We start from the raw sequence: 19,167 nt of genomic DNA on the forward strand, positions 1-19,167 counted from the left end.
AGATAGACTTTATTCTTTTGGCATAATTTGATCAGTAATGATTTAAGGATCTTGGATTCACGTTAATTCCACCTCTGCTCTGGTTGATGCAACTAAAGGCAATTGGGCAACTGTGTCCTGTGGTACAGAGCAGACTGCACACCGGGCTTCCTTCATGCCACGTGTCCCTCTGTCACCTTGCCAATGGACACCAGTGCCTGTATCTCAGGGCTCACGGGCTGGATCTGGGGATATGCTGTCTATTTCTTCATAGACTCTAACGTGGGGTTTTTTCCCTTTTTTTTTTTTTTTTTTTTTTTTAAAAAAAGAGAAATGTTCCTACCTAGTGGCAGAGTTTTGTCTTTCAAACATCTTTGGAAGATAAACCAAGAGAATAGACTTGTTCTTGTAACGTAGCACTCTGATGTGTTTTTCAATTGAAGGTGCCACCCTCTGCGTCATATGTCAAGACAGAAGCTCATTACGGCAAACAATCGTCCGCTTGGAGCTGGAGGATGAGTGGCAGTTCCGCCTCCGAGACGAGTTTCAAACTGCTAACAGCAGTGATGACAAACCACTCTATTTTCTTACTGGACGCCATATATAAGCTTTGATAAGACACCGATGACAAAAGAAAAAAAACTTTTTTTTTTTAAAAAAGTACAATCACTGTGGAGCAAAGTGCAACCAATATTTATCTAGACTACTCTAAAGGATTCCCAAAATTCTAAAGTAGGCTTTATTCTTAAGTATAAAATTATCACATCATCAGTTATAATTTAAAGGATCATGGATTCAAGGTATTTTCACATCAGTCACAACCGATGACACTAATCACACAGCCAACCAAGTTGTAGGATATAGGAAGAGGACATAATTTGGTTGAAGAATTTTTTTTTTGTTTTGTTAAATATTCAGCTGAGCTAGGGGAAGAAGCTGCTTTTAGCGTCCACTAGCTTGAATGTGTTGTATGAGACTCAACATAGCACATGGAATTTATTGAAGATATGTGGAGGAGAGCCCACTGTTTCTCTTCAGATCTGTACTTTGGTACAGCAATACTCAGGGGTTTGAAACTACAATATAACTTAGCTATTTGTATTAAAAGGAATAGTCTTATTCTCTGTGCAGTGTTAGTTTAAAATTTATAGTTGTGTATGTATTGAAACTGTCTTTGGCAAAATTTCCACAGGAGTTCAAAGTTTACTACTTCAACCTGAACAAATCAGTAAATGCATGGCAGGCACTGTGCACGCAGGTTCTCATAGCAGCCTAATTTTGGCCCCATTAGTTACCTCCTCCTTGGCTCCAGGGACAAAGTGAATTGCCCGCTCAGCAAACAGGCCTTCTTCTAGATGCTCTCTCTTCAGTTAAGAGTTCAGAATAGCTTGCCAGCAACATACCTTCAGTTTTAACTTGTCTAAGTTTTTAAAATTTATGGTTCATCCTCCTTTGGGTACGGAAATGAGGTCTACTGCATGTCAAATGCCTTTGTGGTGGGCTTTATGTAATTTACTCTAGGTGTCCTTTTCCACTCAACTCCAGTTGGCTGCAGACCTAAGATTAGAAAAAAACCTTTTCTTTCAATTCAGATGTGAATCAGGAAAAATATCAAAGTGTGCAGGAGGGCAGCACTGCTTGAGCTGGGTTTGAGAGACATCATAAATGAGTCTAAGTGAAACAGGACAGATTTTATGATGCCTAAGGGCACGTCGGGGAGAATTCCTCAGGAGCTGGAACTGCTCAGAAGACTCTTGTCCAGAAACAAACATCATCTTTTTGAATGCATCACCTAACACTGTTGGCCCTTTTATTTTGATTAACTTCTGTAAATATTGGTTGTAGCGCTAGTCAGGCGTTGTTCTTATAAACATACTACAACATGTTGCTTATTCTTGTTATGTCGTTCCAAAATGCACTTGGTGCAGCAAAATTTGGTTTTCAGGGTTAAATCAGAATGGTATTGTTTTGCTTGTGCAGTTAACACTGGTTACCCAATTGATGTTTCTGTATGTTAGTAAAATAAAGAAAACCTTCCTGCTCATCACGATCCCCTTACCAAAAAGAAAAATGCAGCATGTGTTTAAGATTGAGTCAGGAATATTAATTTACTCCTTGAAAAATGCAATGAAATCAACATATCTCTTTAACTGACCTGCAACTCGTCAGAGAAGGACCTGCCAAAGCTGCATTTTTTTTTTTTTTTTTTTTTTACACATAGTGTTAATTGAGCAACCTTTTTTATCTTGTGAAGAAATGTTTACAAATGAAATAAATACATAATATATTAGACTAAGGCTACAGGAAAATGGTTTGCAGATGTCTTTGTTAATGTAGCTTAATTCTGATGCTGTAAATTTAGCAAATCTCAAATGAACAACCCACTTCTTTAGATTTATTTTTTATTTTCCTTCAGCCGTACCCTGCCTTATATAGTCGTCTTAACACTTGGCAGAAGAAGGGATATAAAAGATGCTTCTTGAAGCTTTTGCTATACACCTGAATGTATTCCAGTATTTCTGGTTTTGCCAGAAGGGCTTAAGGCTTACCCAGAGTTTTAGTGTGGTGTAAAAGTTCCAGGTATGAAGTATTCAAAAATGGTTTCCTTTTTGTCTGTGTATTTGATGTTTGCACTAAGTTTTTAAAATTCCAGATGCTGAGACTACTATGATGAGTTAGCCCTCTGGTGAAGCAGTGCAAAATTGTCCAGAAGACTGAAAAGCAAATCAGAAAATCAGCATATTTGCCTTTCGTTACCAAATAATTGTAAACCAACTTCTATAACTCATTCCAGTGCAGAAGAAAGGAGTTTTGAAAGTATATCAAAAAAAAAAAAAAGCTCAAAAGTTGTAGGCCTGTGTGGTTCAAAGTTTTAGCTTGCTTCTGGGAATTCCTGGAAAGGAGACCATTTATTTGACAACTAGATTACTGCCGTTCCATTTTGATTTTAAGCTTCACCCTCAAGGCCATTCTCATGAATGTATTGCATTGGCCAGCGTTATATTTTCACCTGTAGATGTTACTGCCTATTCACAGGTTAAATTTGAATGTAAACTAAGATTAAAAAAAAAAAATCATATTCAGATGCTTTTTGCTTAACTTATGTAATTGCTTTTTGAGACTTTTGGAAGAGGGTTAAAAATGTTGCTTTCCTAGTGTAAAGTTTTCTTAACCAAAAACTTGGTGAATTTAGCTTCACTAGTCAGTCTACCTCATGTTATTGTTTATGAACTGAAATTGTCTGCAGCTGTGGCTATGGTATGTTTATAATGTGCTTTCATTAAATTTGAATATATTAAGTTACCATTTAAGACTGCCTCTTTTTCAACGGTTACTTTGATGGATGGACAGGGCAAAGTGTTTCTGCAGCTCTTCACACAAAAATGCTTTCTCCTGAAAAAACACATCTGATACTGCTAAAGTAGTGCCATTAGTTGCCTTTACAAAGAAGTTAATTTAGTACAGTGCCAGTATTATAGATTTTTTCAAGCTGGGTACTTCTTCCTGAGACAGGAGCTTTGTTTAAACAGACAATGGGTAGGAGGTAAACGAGTTGCAAATAACAAAACTTTTAGTCACCTTAACTGCCAGCAGAGCTGAAAACAGCTTGGTCTGGATACATTTAAGTATTGCTCTGGCAAGCATGTAATAGGTGTAGTGGTACAGTTCAGCAGTCTAGCACTGTTTGTTTCAGATGCAGTGTTCGTTCTTTGTTTCAGCTCTAGACCAAGGTTAAGGGCACAGGGATAGGGTGCAGGGCAATATAAAGTAGCGTATACTAACTGCCTATTAGTTCCAAAATTAAAACAAATCAAAAAAATTAAAAAAATTCTTTCCACTCTCACATTAGTGTTTTAAGATATTATTCAAGGATGAAATCACCAGCTCTCTTCTTACTGTAAACCTGACAGCAATTGTATTGATCCAAAGCTACTAGGGAAATCGATCCTTGGTGGATGAAGCTAATATATCAATTGTCAAAAAGGGAATTTTCACCTACCGCAGCAGGTAAGAGGGCAGTATCACTGTGTTCTCCAACGACTGCTTCAAAACACACAGTGCCTTTAGCCACTAAGGTAGTATTTCACATGCAAAAGTATAAAAACATACTAAATATTAATTCACACATAGTATCAATACAGAGTAACCTTAAAAAAGCTATCAAGTATTTTATTTTTAATCTATCTACATTATGTACAGATCAAGAAAGGCCACAGCAGTTTTTTCAACATACAAACCCTTTAAAAGAGGAGAGCTTTATGAAGGAGTGACAAGTATCAAAGTGAAGTCCACTAACAAAGGTATATACTCAGTACAGTACTTGAAGAAAAACAAAGCCTACACCAGTTCCTTAGGCGAGTTTATTCCACCTTTTAGTCTACTATGAATTTGGGGGGGGGGGGGGGGTAAAACAAGTTTCCTATGTTGCTGGCACCCAAGTTACTCTTGCACCCTAGTAATGCATATAATGCATACTAGAAGCAACCACAGAATCTGTGAAGATTACCACCATAACTACTGCACTGTAATGTTTCTTGCATTGATGTAATTGAGTATAGTCTTGAATTCTGTCAAACAAGCAATCTTTTAACTGCCTTACCCTGCTTCTAGAACTGGTGGTAGGAGACCAAATAATTTACAGTACCAAGAAGCACTGGTATATCACCACATTAAGAACTTCAGCATGTACTCATCAGCGAGACTACAGTCTTTGCATTAGTTTACAGTCCACTATGAACAATTTTCTGCTGCATGTAAACATGACTAACTAGATAAAATACAATCAAACTTTTGTAAAAGTTAATAAAATATCTTTTTTTTTTAAAAAAAACAAAGTTAGCCTATTACTGCATTGTTTACAATTTTAATAAAATAGTACAACCTTTTGGTTGTTACCAGTCCTGAGTTCACTGTAACAAAAATGGCCCTGGCTTCTGCTTAAGGTCTGTACCAATTCAGTACGTTTTGGCAGAAGTCTCCAGTAACTGCTCCTGAAGGAATTCCATTTTAGGCGTGATGCTGTCCGTTGAGGAAGTTATATACTAGGAATTGGCCGGTGCCACAGTACTGCGTTGCAAAGAGTTTTCCATCAGGAGTAGGGTCAGAGAAAGCAATTTCTTCTTTACTTAAGTATGAGCCATATATGAAGTTGCTCCTGTGTAAAAGAAAGTAAGTTAATTACTCTCAGGAAATAATGCAAGAAGTATTTCTTACCTGGAAAGTCATCTTGCCTCAATGCTTTATGGTCTGCTGATTCTTAAATTTGTGTCTTTATTTTCCATGGAAGTTTGGGGTTAAACAAAAAAACTCAAAAAACCCTGGGTCCATCAGCTTCTCCCTCTCCCCCCCCCCCCCTTTTTTTTTTTTTTTTTTTTAAATCCTGTGTCTAGTCATGTGTTTCAGGAGCGCTTTTATAAGGCTTTGATATGATATTTTAGAATAATTTTTGCACAGGGCAATTTTTTGCAAGTTGCTTCAGGAGTTCAATTTCAGAGTTAAAAAAATTTCAAATTAGTTCCAGCTATTTCTTTATACATAAGAGAATGCACTACGCACTATGATTACAATTACCAGGAATGAAAATTTAAACTACAAGTTTAAGAGGGATAAACTACAAGTAGAGAGGGGTTTGAAAAGATCCGATAAAAATTCAAATTCCTGGTGTGAGAAACCATATGAGATTTGGACAAGAATGCACTTTGAATTAATTTAGAATATCCAAGAACACAACCATACTGCACAATTCATCAGTGATACACTTTCAGGATGATTAATTATATGAAAGGGAAAATTCAATTTGCATAATTTTTTCAAGCAAATATATACGCATGCTTTTTCCTTACTTGTAGAGATATGAGAGAATCTGGGACACCACTGCACTTTTGGGGATGGCTACATAAACAAATTTAGAAAACTGATCTCTGACTTTAAGACCTTGATTAGAAGGAGGAAGAGGAGGAGGAAATGTTGATCCTTGGAACAGATGAAACTCCCATTAAAGACAGGTTTTCGAATTCCTGAAAATAAGCTTAGACATACCTGCAGAGCAAGTGTTAACCTCTATCAAATACTGAAATCTCCACTAAATCTTGAGGAAAAGACAACAGGAACAAAATACTTTACCACCAGCATTACTGTCTTCTCATTACTATATTTTTTAGAAGATGATCTTGCAAGGTTCTTACACTGACCGGGATTTTGCAACTGCAGGTATGCTAAAAAAGCTTGAGTGAAATGGGGCGGACATTCTCAAAACGGACTTAAAAGTCTGCTTCAGTCAGGATCTAATTTGTTACCAGAACCATCCCGTTCAAACTACCTGTTGCTAAGACAGATATTCAGGCTGAAGTTTCACTGGCAGCTGAGCAGATCTAACTGCTTACTGCCACCAAACAGAAAGTCTCACTGCTTTCCTTTGCCTTCTCTAACTTTCTACGCTCCCTCCTTCACACCAACTCTGGTGCACCTCAGACCTTTCTATCAAGCAACTCAACAGCAAAACAGTACAAAGTTCTTTCTGGTGAACCTGTTTTCTACCATACCAAGTTAAAAAAAAAAAAAAAAAAAAAAGAGCTAATGGAGGGTCAAACAAGCACCAGAGCACAGCAGAATGTATGATACGCAATGCACAGGTAAGAGTAGACCTGGGACCTCTTCCTGCTAGCAGCAATGAACTGTTCAAATTGATTCTAAAGATCCTTTAGAGCTGTGACTCAGTGAGCAACTCCAGCGTCATTCTGGGAAAGAATGAAAGAATCGTTCCTTTAGAAATAGTTTATAGGAAGCTACTGAACACACAGATAAAAATCAGCCTCTGAAAATAAAACCAAATTATCAAGTTAGTATGCCTATCTGAACACAGTTTTGCAGCTGATATTTCAGATGTAAGGTAATCTGATACAAATTTTCTAGTTGCTCCCATCAACCTGGTGGATGCATTCCAGAGTGGAACAGCTTTACCAGACCCTCCAAATACCCAAAGAGCGCAAGGCTCAGCAGTCACAGGAATGCCTGTACCAAAGTCCAACCAGTCAGGGGTGGCCAAGCACCCAGCACAAATCTGAGAGCCAGGAGTAACAACACTTGTCTAGTCTGAACAGGTGTTTAGACTTCTAGGAAATCTCACTGGAAGAAACCTAAGCACCTTGGCATTTAGGAGCTTCCAGACACAGGGGTGGAAGGTGAAAAAAGGTTTGGAGATTCAACATTTTAATATTTGTCTAAACAATATTGCAAATGTTTGAGTCCCTGAATGAATTAAGGCATTCAGACAAATAGACTCATCGCTAGCTACTAAAACTCCATGGAAATTGAAAACCTCTCTTAAGGTTCAGTGGACCCGGATAAAGGGGCGGGGAGAAGAGAATTAAAAAATAACACCTAACTAGAGCAGTAGTTCACCCGACTGTATCGAATAGGTGCGTGCACTGTTTTTTCCCCTCTTTTGACCTCTAAGGAACAGAGATTTGGCCAATGATTAGGTCACAGCGCTTAACACTTGGGTAATCCCAAACACTGACTAAAGACAGTCTCATTTCCTTCACTCATAACTACCTAAGCGAAATTTACCCAAGCTCATTTGCAGTCTGCTAGACTGACTCATTACAATTGCACTTAGCAGAAAGGCTTCTGTTAAAGGCAAGCCATTTCAGAATACTGACATTAGTTTCTGAACTCCACGTAAAACTGGAACTGTTAACTGTGCTCAAATTTACATTCCCAGTTTCACCAGAAAAATACAAGATTGAGACGCACAAAATAAAACAATAAATGTCTTGGACTGAGTTTTATCTAAAAATCCATGTAACTGAGGAAATGACTTCTAAACATTACCTAAGACACTCTATCATCCGAGAAGCAATTTTCTTTCGCCGCATCATGCTGAACACCCATATTCGACTAATCCCACAAATAGCAGGTTCTGGAGAAGTTGAACAGCACCATGCTTTCTGCCTTTCAAAAATTACTTTTTCGTTTTCTGAACTAACTTCTGGAACCTTCTCTTCTATAACTCGGTAGCCCTGCAAGTGATGTCAAAATATTTGTTACATTATAACAGCATTGCTAGTGATTGAACAAAATGATTACTCTGTAGAAATATTTGTTAAACATATCTACGTGCTAAAACATGTTACCAAAAAAGATTACATAACTTTGTCTAATGTAATTTCTCTTAACAGTTTCAAAATCAGAATAGATGATAAAAGGAAAGCGATTAAACCTAAAGACCCTCTAAAGACTATCTGATTTAAAATAGCAACAAACAAAATCCAATTCTTATTACCACCTATTGTTACAGTGTTTGCCTTGATTTTTCTCTTTTTGACAAAGATTATTTTGCTTCTTTTCTGCTACTTCTAATGGACAGTAGGAAATACCTGTATTACCACAGTTTAAGGGCACCTAGAGAACAGGTGACAGAATTATGACAACAGTTTTTACTGCTGCAAGTGGCAGTCCTACTCCTCACCCTGCTCTCCACCACACAGTTATGCCCTCTGCTTCATGCTAGCTGTGGAGTTGTTTGACCCCTCAGCGATTCAACTCGACAATCCTGTGAAGCGGCCCTTTTCCTTCGAGTTGGACTTCTGCCAGAAAGGCAGTTCAACCTGCTTGTCAACAAGCAAGAGTACCACCAGAAGTAGCCTAAGTAGCACAGCAGAAAATTTCCACCATTCCACTATAGCAAGCTCTTACGTGAACTAGTCTGAGCCAATTGGCTGCACCATACCTCTCAAGGTCAACTACACTAAAACAAGAAACTACATTTCAGAATGGTCTCCCACATTTTCCTCTCTGAAGAAGTACTGGACGACTTATTTGTTAAATGGCTAAATTGAACTCTTAAATAATTCTCCTATTTCAGAATATCTGAAGACCACTGCCACCAACTATCGACACTTTCACAAAGTACTTTTCTCCAATTTAATCACTTACCCACTGGATGTGTTCTGCAATTAAACAACCAATAACTTTCTTGTCATTAGAAATAAAAAGAAGAGTTTTAGTTCTAGAGTAACACATAAGTGGAGCTTGCTGAAATCCCAAGTCATTGTCTACCATCTCTCTAATCTCTTCAACCTGTGAAAATAAGTATTGTATGAGAACTACACGTATAAATATACATTTGTTATATATACATAACAATTAGAGATTTACAAAAATGCACTGCGGTATTTGGAACACTGAAAGCTATGCCAAAAGTTAAGGATTATCCCGAGTAATCTGCAATAAATAAGTCCACAGTGTTCTTCAAATGATGCTTAGCTGGAAATAAGAAGAGTAGATACCTCTATATCAGTTTCTATTAAGTCTAAACTTCCATTAGTCAAAGGCTAACAGAGATAATGTAGATAAAAGTGTGATACTCTAGCAAATAAATGAGACCTATCTCAAAAGTTAAAGTAGGCTAGCTGAAGGGGTTTTTTTGTTATTTTTGAAGTCTTGAAACAATTCATCCATTAAAAGCGTTTAGCAGATAATAGCAAATGCAATGCAAGGAAGGTAGCAAAGAGATCGTGAATGCATTTGTTGAAGAGGAATGAATAACCATTTCCTCCTTCCTCAAGCTTTCCACTCTTCCATTAGCTTTGCAAGAGTGACCAGAACTAAAAACAGAATTTCAACGTTTAATATTAGGAAGGTTAGCACAAACTAAAATTAGTATAAACTTCAGTATGAATGTGCATAAGAACTTAGGCACAAGCTGAGATTTTACAGGGCAATCCTGTACCTATAACTGGTCACTGGAGTAGCCTTTATCATCCCATCACTCATACTAGAAAGAAATAAGGCAGCCTTTCTTATGTTGTGTGTTAAATGCCATAAGCTTCATTAATCCATTTTGTAGTTACCTTTGTAATATAATACTAGTGTCAGTCATCCACAGAGCTGACAACTGTAGCTTCTCTCAACACTGAAGGTGCTTGTACACAGAGCTGCCCTAAATCACTTGATTTGCTACAGTCTTTCTTTCCTCTGCTCCATTTAGAGATTTGAAGCAATTTTTTTCTTAGCCCTTTTAGTAAAAATTTTTTAGTAAAACACACAGCTATATGTATACTTTATATTAATATCAGACTAACATTATGGTAGCAACACTAGAGAAATAAACTTAGATAAAGCACTTTCTATGAATTCAGTCCAATAAGTATTAGATGAAGAAAAACTGTAGTTTCTGTCCAATACACTAACTTAAAAATTCTGTTAGTCTAATGAAAATGCACTTCAGTCACTTCGTAGTACTGATACAGCTGTCTTGGGAATCGATTCAAATTCTTGACTTGTGGAATTTAATTCTTGACCTTATAGCTTACTACTTTCCAGACAACTGGAAACGCATTAAAATGTATAAATGTAGTGTAACCAAGAATGCAAAAAAAAACATTCTGAATTATACCATCTGGAGCACAAATGATAAAAATCACAGAATAATTCAAATAAGAGGGGATCTCAGGAGATCTGTAGCTCAACCACCTGCTCAAAAGCATGGTCACCTGTGAGATCAGACCAGGTTGCTCAGGGCTTTGCCCAGTCAGGTCTTGAAAACCTCCAAGGACAGAGGCTACAAAACCTTTCTGGGCAATCTGTGCCTTTCCTGGCTGTCCTCACAGTAAAAAAAAAAATTTTTTCCTTACAGCCAGTCTGAACCTGTCTTTTTTTCAACTTATGCCTTGTTATCGCTCATCCTCCCACCATGCATAAGAGTGAAGAGCCTCACTCTGTCTTCTCCATAACAGGCCTTAGGTGCTAGGTCGCTGCTGTTCAGAGCCCCTGAAGCCGTCCAGTCTCCAAGCTGCACCATCCCCTGTCCCCCGGTCTCTCCTCACAGGACAAGTGCCCCAACCATCCTGGTGGCCCTCTGCTAAACTGGAATGAGTTCAGTGATGTCTTTCTTGTACTGGGAGGGCCAAAACTAGGCACGGTATTCCAGTTGGGGATCTAACAAGTGCCAAGTAAAGGCAGAAAAAAAAAAAATCACTCCCTTCGATCTGCTGGCTGTGCTCCTGTTAATGCAGCCAGGAAGCCATAACAACCTACTCTCTGCTGCCAGGACACAATGGTGACTTATGTCCCATCTTCAAGCACAAGCCCCCAGGGACTTTTTTACAGAGCTGCTCCTCAGCCAGCAAGTCCCCAAGCCCGCGTTGCAAGGTGTTTTTCCTTCCCACGTGCAAGACAGCATTTATCCCTGCTAAACTTCATGAGATTCCTGTTGACCCATTCTTACAGCCTGTCTAGGTCCCTCTGAATGGCAGCCCTGCCCCTGAGCCTCTTGACTGGTTCACCCAATTTGGTACCATCTGCAAACTTGACAAGAGTGCGCTCTGTCATCTCCTCCAGGTAACTGATAAAGTTGTTAAACAGGACGGGCCCTGGGATACACCCATCCGGTACTGCAACTGTTACCAGTACTGAGGTAAAGTTCAACCCATTAACCGCTATCCTCAACCATTGAGTCCAACCATTCAACCAAGTTTTTATGCTTTTAGTTGTCTGCCCATCCAGACTGCAGCATCCTAACTTGGACTTAAATATATTGCAAGAGATAGCATAAAAAGCCTTGCTAAAGTCAAGGTAAATGACATTCACTACTCTCTCCTTGTTATAAATCCAGTCATTTTATCATAGAAGACAATCAGGTTGGTCAGGCATAATTTATCCTTGCATCCAATGGCCTTATTCTCCTTCCTGTGCCCGGAATTGTGTTTCAAGAGGACAGGTTTGATCTGTAACATTCATGAAGGTATCCCATCCATACACTTGATAGAATATAACCTAAATCTGTGATATGAGAGAAGGTAGCGTTCTCACTAAAATATATTTGGAACAATTTTTGTTGCAGTATTCAGTAAAACCCTGAAGATGAGTAACTTCAAAAACACAGGATGGCTACAAACGGCTAACAGTAGTACTGTAAAAAACTTCGACTAATCCCAACAAAACACCAGTGAAATATGAATGAACATTATGCTACTTAAGGGGTGGGGAGGGACCTAATACCATATTAAGGGCTACAAACACAGACTAGCCAACAAGATGCCAAAGTGTCCTTTTGCCCTAAGCCCTCACTACTGTACTGTGCCCAGTCTTAGATAAAAAGTTTCACAAGAGACAGGAGACTTGGCACAAATGTAAAACATCTAGAGGAGAGTACCACAGTAATCAGAGCCCTATGAAACATTACTTAGAAGGAGAAACTGAAAAAAAAAAAATTACATCCCTTAAATGTTCTTACAGCTAAAGAACTACAGTCTATTGAAGCACATAAAAGCTGTTAAAAAAGGAAAAGAGGGATGTTTTCTGCAGCTATAGAAGATATGACTTGTACTAATGAGCCTGAATTGCAGTACAGAGATTTAGTTGGACATTTAGGGAAAACTTCCTAATGGTAAGCATAGTGAAGCACCATAAGGGAGTCTGAAGAAGTTAGAAAAACCTTCAGAGTCAGATAACTTTAAAAAGTTATCAGCTCTGGTTATGACGCATCCGATTGATTTTGGACAAGGGAAGGGACTAGAATTCTTTGCAGGCATTTCTCATCTAAATCTGTTTTTATGATAGAATTGTATGCCATTTAGAGAGAATTTTTGTTATGGTGCAGCATCTGTGCTGTGTAATAACATCAATATATTTCAATATGTTCAAATACACTAGAAAGTTTATACTCTTCAAATACTTAACAGATATGCAAGCAAGCATGTTTAAAAAAAAAAAACAAAAAAAAAAAGTTTGCTGATGCTGTTCCCAAACCTGCCTTCCACTCCAGCTCAGACCCACTCTTTCTATGAGGTCAATAACAGTGCCTAAGGGTGAAATGTCTGATCCATTTGCAGAAAAAGCTACTTGCTCTCATGTAAATTATACAAAATTTACTATGAACATCCTCATTAAAATATCAAGCAAAATGAGGAATACTTTCCACCATACCTTTTTAAGTGCATACTTTGGGTCATCAGGAAGAACCATTATTATCTTCCCATCAGGGTATTCAGCCAAAATTCTCTCCTTTTTCCACCCCTAAATAAAACAAACATTTATCTAAAGCATATACAAGATGTATTCTTACAATCAGAAGTTACATATTATTGCTCTAAACTTATGCAACTTATGCAAAGACTTCTAAACTTATGCATATAGACTTTAAAACTATTTAGCAGTTGCTTAGCTAGCAAAGGAAACTTCAGCTAGCTTTTCTAAATGAACACAACAGATATATGTTCTTATTTATTATAGGATACAATAGCCTAACTATATCTAAAAACAATTGGTGAAAGCGTGTTATAATTTCCCAATTAGATTTTTTCCCCCAAGACTGCAGTACAAACTGAATTTCAAAGCAGGAACAGCAAACTCAGCTCACATAACTGATTTCCAAACCTATGTAATATTTATTTTCCAGAGTCCAGTGAATGGAAGAAAACCTTAAGTTTTATTAAAAGATTTCTTTTTAACATAGTTACCTCCACAAATACACACTCAGTTTTAAAGTTTGGCATGCGAAAGACCTCCAGGAGGTTCTAAATGAACTGATTGGCATGCAGTTGCCCAAAATGTAAGGAATAGTTTATTTTGTTACTGATCATAACTATTAAAGTCACAAGAAGGATACTATAAAAAATTGTATAACTACCTTCTAAGAATCTAATGGGGAAGGAGGCTACGTTGTGTGTATCTGAAGTTAAACATACTCAAAAAAATAGAGGTAATTAACTCTTCTTCAGATCCACACTCGTGGTGAATAATGAGCAGTACCTGCATGGAAAAAAACAAAACAAAAAAAGCCACTTAAATCTAGTAAGATGGGACTGGTAGAGATATCAGAACTCAAGTTGCTTTGATGGGACCTAAAAATACTGAATGCAGAAGTAACTTCAGCCACTAAAAAGGCTGATCTACAAGTCTTACTCAAAGCAACTTTAAATAAAAAAGTCTTTGAAGAAACAGTATCGATGGAATAATTCTCATTGAAATTTGTACCTTCTCACAAAAGTAACGTTCAACTGAAGACCAAACAATGGAATTTGGCACTGAAGCAATGCCAAATATACTACCAGAAAAAATGACAAACTTAAGTGTTATAATACTTGATCTGTATTTCATTTTAATCACGCTGATTTTAACCCCCTTACCGCAAACAAAACATTAAAAGAATAATTCTAGAAATTTTATCTACTTGCTGCTAGCCCTGGATCTATTTTTAAGTGTGAGCTCAGCCCCCAGGATGACAACGATTGCAATACAGATACCATTTCAATCCTGCCTTTCTTGCTTAGTAGCATTTACACTAAATACCAACACAGAGGGGCATATTATTTCAATTTGTATATATTATGGTCTGATCGTAAACAAGAGCAAACAGCAGTGTTAGAATACTCAGGCAGAAGTAGGGCCATTTGTGTGAATGTGACTTGCATTTTGAGGATGTTAGAAAAGGTCTCAAAAAAAAAAAATTCAGGTAAGGATTACTGCTCTCCAACTTCAAACACCATCCTCTCTCCATTTTTTGTCTTTCACTGCATTTTGGCTACCTGCTTGCCCTGCAAAAGCTTTCCACAGCCTACCTCAAATCAACTACTATCATCATTCAGCTGACTAATGTTATGCATCTTGTAATCCTACCAGTATGGCATCCAGAATGTTGCATTCCTAATGCAGAAAATCCAAATCTGAATTTTAGGTTAAGGTATTCTGTTATAACAGCCAGGTATTTTCCAACAAAATTAAGTTTGATGAAAAAATGTTTCTGAACAGCTTAAAATTATAGCACACTGCTGTTATACTTCTAAGTAACCTCAAATCTACAAGTAATTCAGTAAAAATGCAATAACTGCAAGGAGAAAATATTTAGAACTTCCTATTGTTATTATTGTCTATTTTTGTAAGTGATTGGTTAGTCCAATATGAGGACTGATCACATTCATAGGAGTGGCAGGTTCTGAATTCAAGTATTTTAGAATTTATTCACATACGTATCTTTTTGGATAAAATGTTTCAAAAAATTTCCCCAAATCCTAAATTCATCTAAGATTTTGAGTTCATTTGGTTTACATCAGAGAAGATATTTCAAAGACATACCCTCCCTGTGATTAAAGCAGCTCTAAGCATTTCAAGAAATAAAAACTAACATTTAACATAAGCATCCGCTTCTTCAGTATGCCTACTGTTCATTCTTAATACGGAACGAACTGTGCCTCCTAAATCATGCTAATGGAAATAACACATAAGAAATGTCATAGCCCTTTAATATTCTAACATTAAAACTATTAAGTAAAACAAGCTAATAGCTTCAATTGGGATTGATCCTGTTTGTCTTTAAAGCATATTTGATATATTGCAGATATCTATGTCTTATATGTGATCTGAAGATGACTTCCCTTAACACAGATGGCAAGAACACATTTACGGTAAGAAACAAAAGTATTAGTCTACAAAAAATAGTATTCTACTACAAAGCTGGAAAGTTTGCTTTTCCTTTCATTTTAATTTACATTATTTTAGGGCATTCATTAAGACAGATTTACTGTTAAACAAGATGCCCAAGGATGGATATACATTCTTTGTGATGAACAAAAGATAAAAGGAAAAGCTATTGTTCCTGCCAGGACCCAAGTTCTGCAAGGCCTAGAGTAAAAGATCACGCTCATACCGCTCCTCCCCAATATGGGAAAAGTACGCCCAGCATCAGATAACCTACAACTAGCAGTTGCATGGCACAGATACCCAGTAATCACAGTTAGTAGAGCCCCATTTGGTGTGTAATACAGCACCTGTCTGTACAACACCTGTAACTCTCCTCCTCCCCCCAGCATTTTATGACCATTTATCCTACAGGTATTTGAAATAGTTCGAGAACGTAACGCAACTCTGCAGTAAACAGTGAACTGATTTTCAATCTACCTGCATGTTTCAAATCATCTTGTAATTTGTCTCCCCAATTCAAATAACACTGAAGATTGCTTCGGCTTGCTTATTAAAGTGCAATAACAATACAATTAAAAAGAAAGAAATCATTCTGAAAAAGGGCAATACAGATGAGCAGTTTCTACTGCATCATGACATAGTAGTATGGACAGTAATTATGACTACACTGCTTAGTGCTTTCTATTCAGTGGATATTATAAATACCCATACAATGAATGATTTAGAATAGAGTTGCAAAGATGGCTGAAACATTAATAGCGCTGTAGATGAACTGTTCAGCAGTCAACTTCACTTTGCTTATCATATAAAATAGCATCTGACATAGACTTGCCTTTAAAAATATGAGTTAGAAGAGACAATAGATTGCTTCCTCACATTTTAAAAGTCTGTATGTAAAATTAGGAAACGCGAAGAGAAAAAAACTGGTATTTTTCTATATGTGATAGTTCTGGCTTGTCTGCATGCCTTATTTCCCGAATGAATATAAAACTGGTGATTGTTTTTTCTTGCACTGATTTCTCTCAGAAATATTGGAGATCGCGAGGAAAAAGATGGTTAATACCATACAATTCTTGTTCTTCACTAAGAAAAGTATTTGGGAAATTCTCCTCTAACAATTAAATTTAATTATAAAATTTTATGCACTTTTATCCTTGATAATTTCTAACACTGAAATAGGTCTATTGGTCCTGAGTTCTTCATCAGGTTATAGATATTCTGCTCTATTCCCTACAAGTATAATTTGGAGAATGAGACTTCTACTGCAGAACGCATTAAGATCCTTGAATGTAACTACTAAGCATCATCCTCTGTTAAAATTAAGATTCCTACAAAAGATAAGTAAGGGTACCACTATTTGAAGCATCAGAGAGTTCAATTTTGCACAAATATATCAATTTTGGAGTCAATGCAATCAAGAGAAACATGGAGTCTTTTTCAGATGACTTGAAATTCCCCATCATCCTCAATTCTGATATTTTATTAACCCACACCTTCCAGGAAGTCAAATGTTGCTTTTTCGATTCAAAAATTGTAACAACCTCACAGATGGCCTTGGATTCAGTTTCACCAGAACAGCCATTTACAACTTATCAGATTAGGTATTAGGCCAAATAACGCTTTCTCCCAGTTTCTTCGACTCAGGACATTCTTAACTAAAAGAATGAGCTTAAAAATCAGACAAATTAATCATATTCACATCAGGCACCTGAATCTACAGGCAATTCCTAACTTAAGCATTTGGCTTTGCAACTTAAAAACTTCATTAAAAATAATGTCCTGTTCTAAAAAAAGAAAACTGCAGAAACACTAAATTGATTTCACCTGGCATCACAGAGACAGCTAGAGGGTTTTTTTTTTGTTTTTTTTTTTTTTAAAAAGCAAAACCGTATAACATATCCATCCCGCAAAAATTTATCACTGGAGTTAACACTTGATGCATATGTGATCACTCTGCACAAGCACACGCCAGAACGGCCTACTACTTCTGGAGGTTTTCAGTTGTCTCAAACCAGAAGGATAGCGAGGCAGATTCCTACGTTTATCTACAGTAGGGGACATCTCCCACACCAACCTGCTCCTGTTCTGGTACTATCCTCCACCACCTTATCTTCTTGCTTATTCAGTTCATGTGCTTCTGCTAACAGTAAATGACACCCTCTGGGAAACCCTTATCAGTCTCTGCCAGTCTTCTGACCCCAGATCCATTGAATGTCATTACACTTGCCAAACTTTCTCTCTCCATTCAAAGCCTTCAATTTTTTTGCTTCTGTAAGAGCCATCAGTGACAAAATGAGCGTGTCTCAACACCATCTCCTTGTTAGCCTGTCCTACTTCTGAAGGCATCTTGGAATTTGTATGTCTAAAAAGATGATGTTTTTACTACAGGAAACAAGAGAAACCATTAAAAAACAATTCTGTTGAAAACAGTAAATAATGCTGTTATTTGTGTAGAGACTATCTTCTGGCTACTCAGGACTTTAAAAACAAAGACAAAAAAAACCTTCAAAAAACCTAAATCAGTTGAATGCAGGCGGATAAGACACTTACCGACAATAAAAAAAGTTTATTTTCACAGTTCACAGCAAGAGAAACTCTAGCATGATAGATTACAGAGGCTTTCTTTTTTGTGATTCTAAAATAAATCATCAATGCAACTACAAAGCATACAACAAGAGACTCAAAAGGGAGGCAGCAAACCAAGCAGTCTTCCCAAGAAAGACTGAAAGATTCTATGCCTCATATGGCATAAAGAATGTGAATGACAGAAGAATGAAAGATGCTTCTTAGATATCTCAAAGCAGCCCTCCAATCAACAATAACGCCAATGCATTATCTACTATAAGAATAACATCTAGGAGAGCTAATAAAGTCACATCCCAAGACCATGTGTCAAACTAAGGCTCTCTCTAGTCAGATTTTTAAATCCTATGATGCTACTGCCCAGTTAACACAACACTCAGGGAAAGAAAGGTTGCTGCTTGTTTTCTAAATATTTATATATAGTTAGTAAATTGAAATTGCATACCCCCTCAAGTCATCCTCCCAACAGTCCTCCTCAGAAACCTTCTAGCAAAATTAGGATAATTAGCATTCCTTATTGTATTTCTAGAAGATTAAGACATAGAGATTTGGTGTATTACATCACTGGCAAGAAGGCTTATCTAAAAGTTCAAACTGTTTTCTAAGAAGAGATGAGCATGTCTCCGCCATGGACATTACCACAATACAATCTACAAAGAACAACCAAATATGTATTAAATGACCAGAGTTAAAGATGTGTCTATTTAGAACGGCTAAAGTTACTTCCCCTGTTGGGAAAACACACAGTCAATGAAATTTTTCCAATAAAAAAAGAGGAGGGACCTAAAAACTCACAAAACTCCTTCCTTCGCTTCTTCCTCTAAAAGTTGTTATAGAGTAACCATCTAAATCATCACCCTACAGCCATCGAAGATTTCATGAACCACAAGTAGAGTCTTACAGATTTCAGAAATAGAAATGTTTACCTGCTGAACTGACAAAACAAACAAATTTGCTTGAGAAGAAACTATAATGTTTTAAAAAGATGCCTAGAAGCTGATAAAACAGTGGGTATGGTTTTAAATGTAAGAAAATTTTCCCTAACTTTTGTATAAAGTTGTTTTAAGGTAGTCTGCTCTTTTACTTATATGTTAATCATGCTGTTACTCTAGACATACATACAAGTGAGAAATTTTAACTGCTTCATCTTTCAAAATACTCCAAGTTCAATGCAGCTTCCTA

General features: G+C 37.0%; 2 protein-coding genes across 14 annotated transcripts in view; one reads left to right on the forward strand and one right to left on the reverse strand.

Annotated features, from left to right (window-relative positions):
* GREB1L (GREB1 like retinoic acid receptor coactivator) overlaps nt 1–3,290 on the forward strand; it is a 145,820-nt gene extending 142,530 nt beyond the window's left edge. For all 10 annotated transcript variants that reach the window (XM_068932307.1, XM_068932310.1, XM_068932311.1 and 7 more), the window contains one exon: nt 423–3,290. In XM_068932307.1, the coding sequence (XP_068788408.1) occupies nt 423–586 (164 nt within the window). In that variant the 3' untranslated portion in view covers nt 587–3,290. The remainder of the gene's footprint in view (nt 1–422) is intronic.
* Nucleotides 3,291–4,111: 821 nt separating this feature from the next.
* The window catches only part of ESCO1 (establishment of sister chromatid cohesion N-acetyltransferase 1), a 36,452-nt gene continuing 21,396 nt past the window's right edge, over nt 4,112–19,167 (reverse strand). For 2 of the 4 annotated variants that reach the window (XM_068932318.1, XM_068932319.1), the window contains exons 9-12: nt 12,910–12,999; nt 8,917–9,060; nt 7,813–8,000; nt 4,118–5,134 (exon numbers count right to left, since the gene is read on the reverse strand). In XM_068932318.1, coding sequence (XP_068788419.1) covers nt 4,987–5,134; nt 7,813–8,000; nt 8,917–9,060; nt 12,910–12,999 — 570 coding nt within the window. In that variant the 3' untranslated portion in view covers nt 4,118–4,986. Of the gene's footprint in view, nt 5,135–7,812; nt 8,001–8,916; nt 9,061–12,909; nt 13,000–13,612; nt 13,735–19,167 lie in introns of all 4 variants that reach the window. The other 2 variants (XR_011139154.1, XM_068932317.1) reach the window with 2 other exon arrangements.

The sequence above is a fragment of the Struthio camelus genome, chromosome 2 (assembly GCF_040807025.1).
Source record: "Struthio camelus isolate bStrCam1 chromosome 2, bStrCam1.hap1, whole genome shotgun sequence".
Taxonomy (NCBI): domain Eukaryota; kingdom Metazoa; phylum Chordata; class Aves; order Struthioniformes; family Struthionidae; genus Struthio; species Struthio camelus.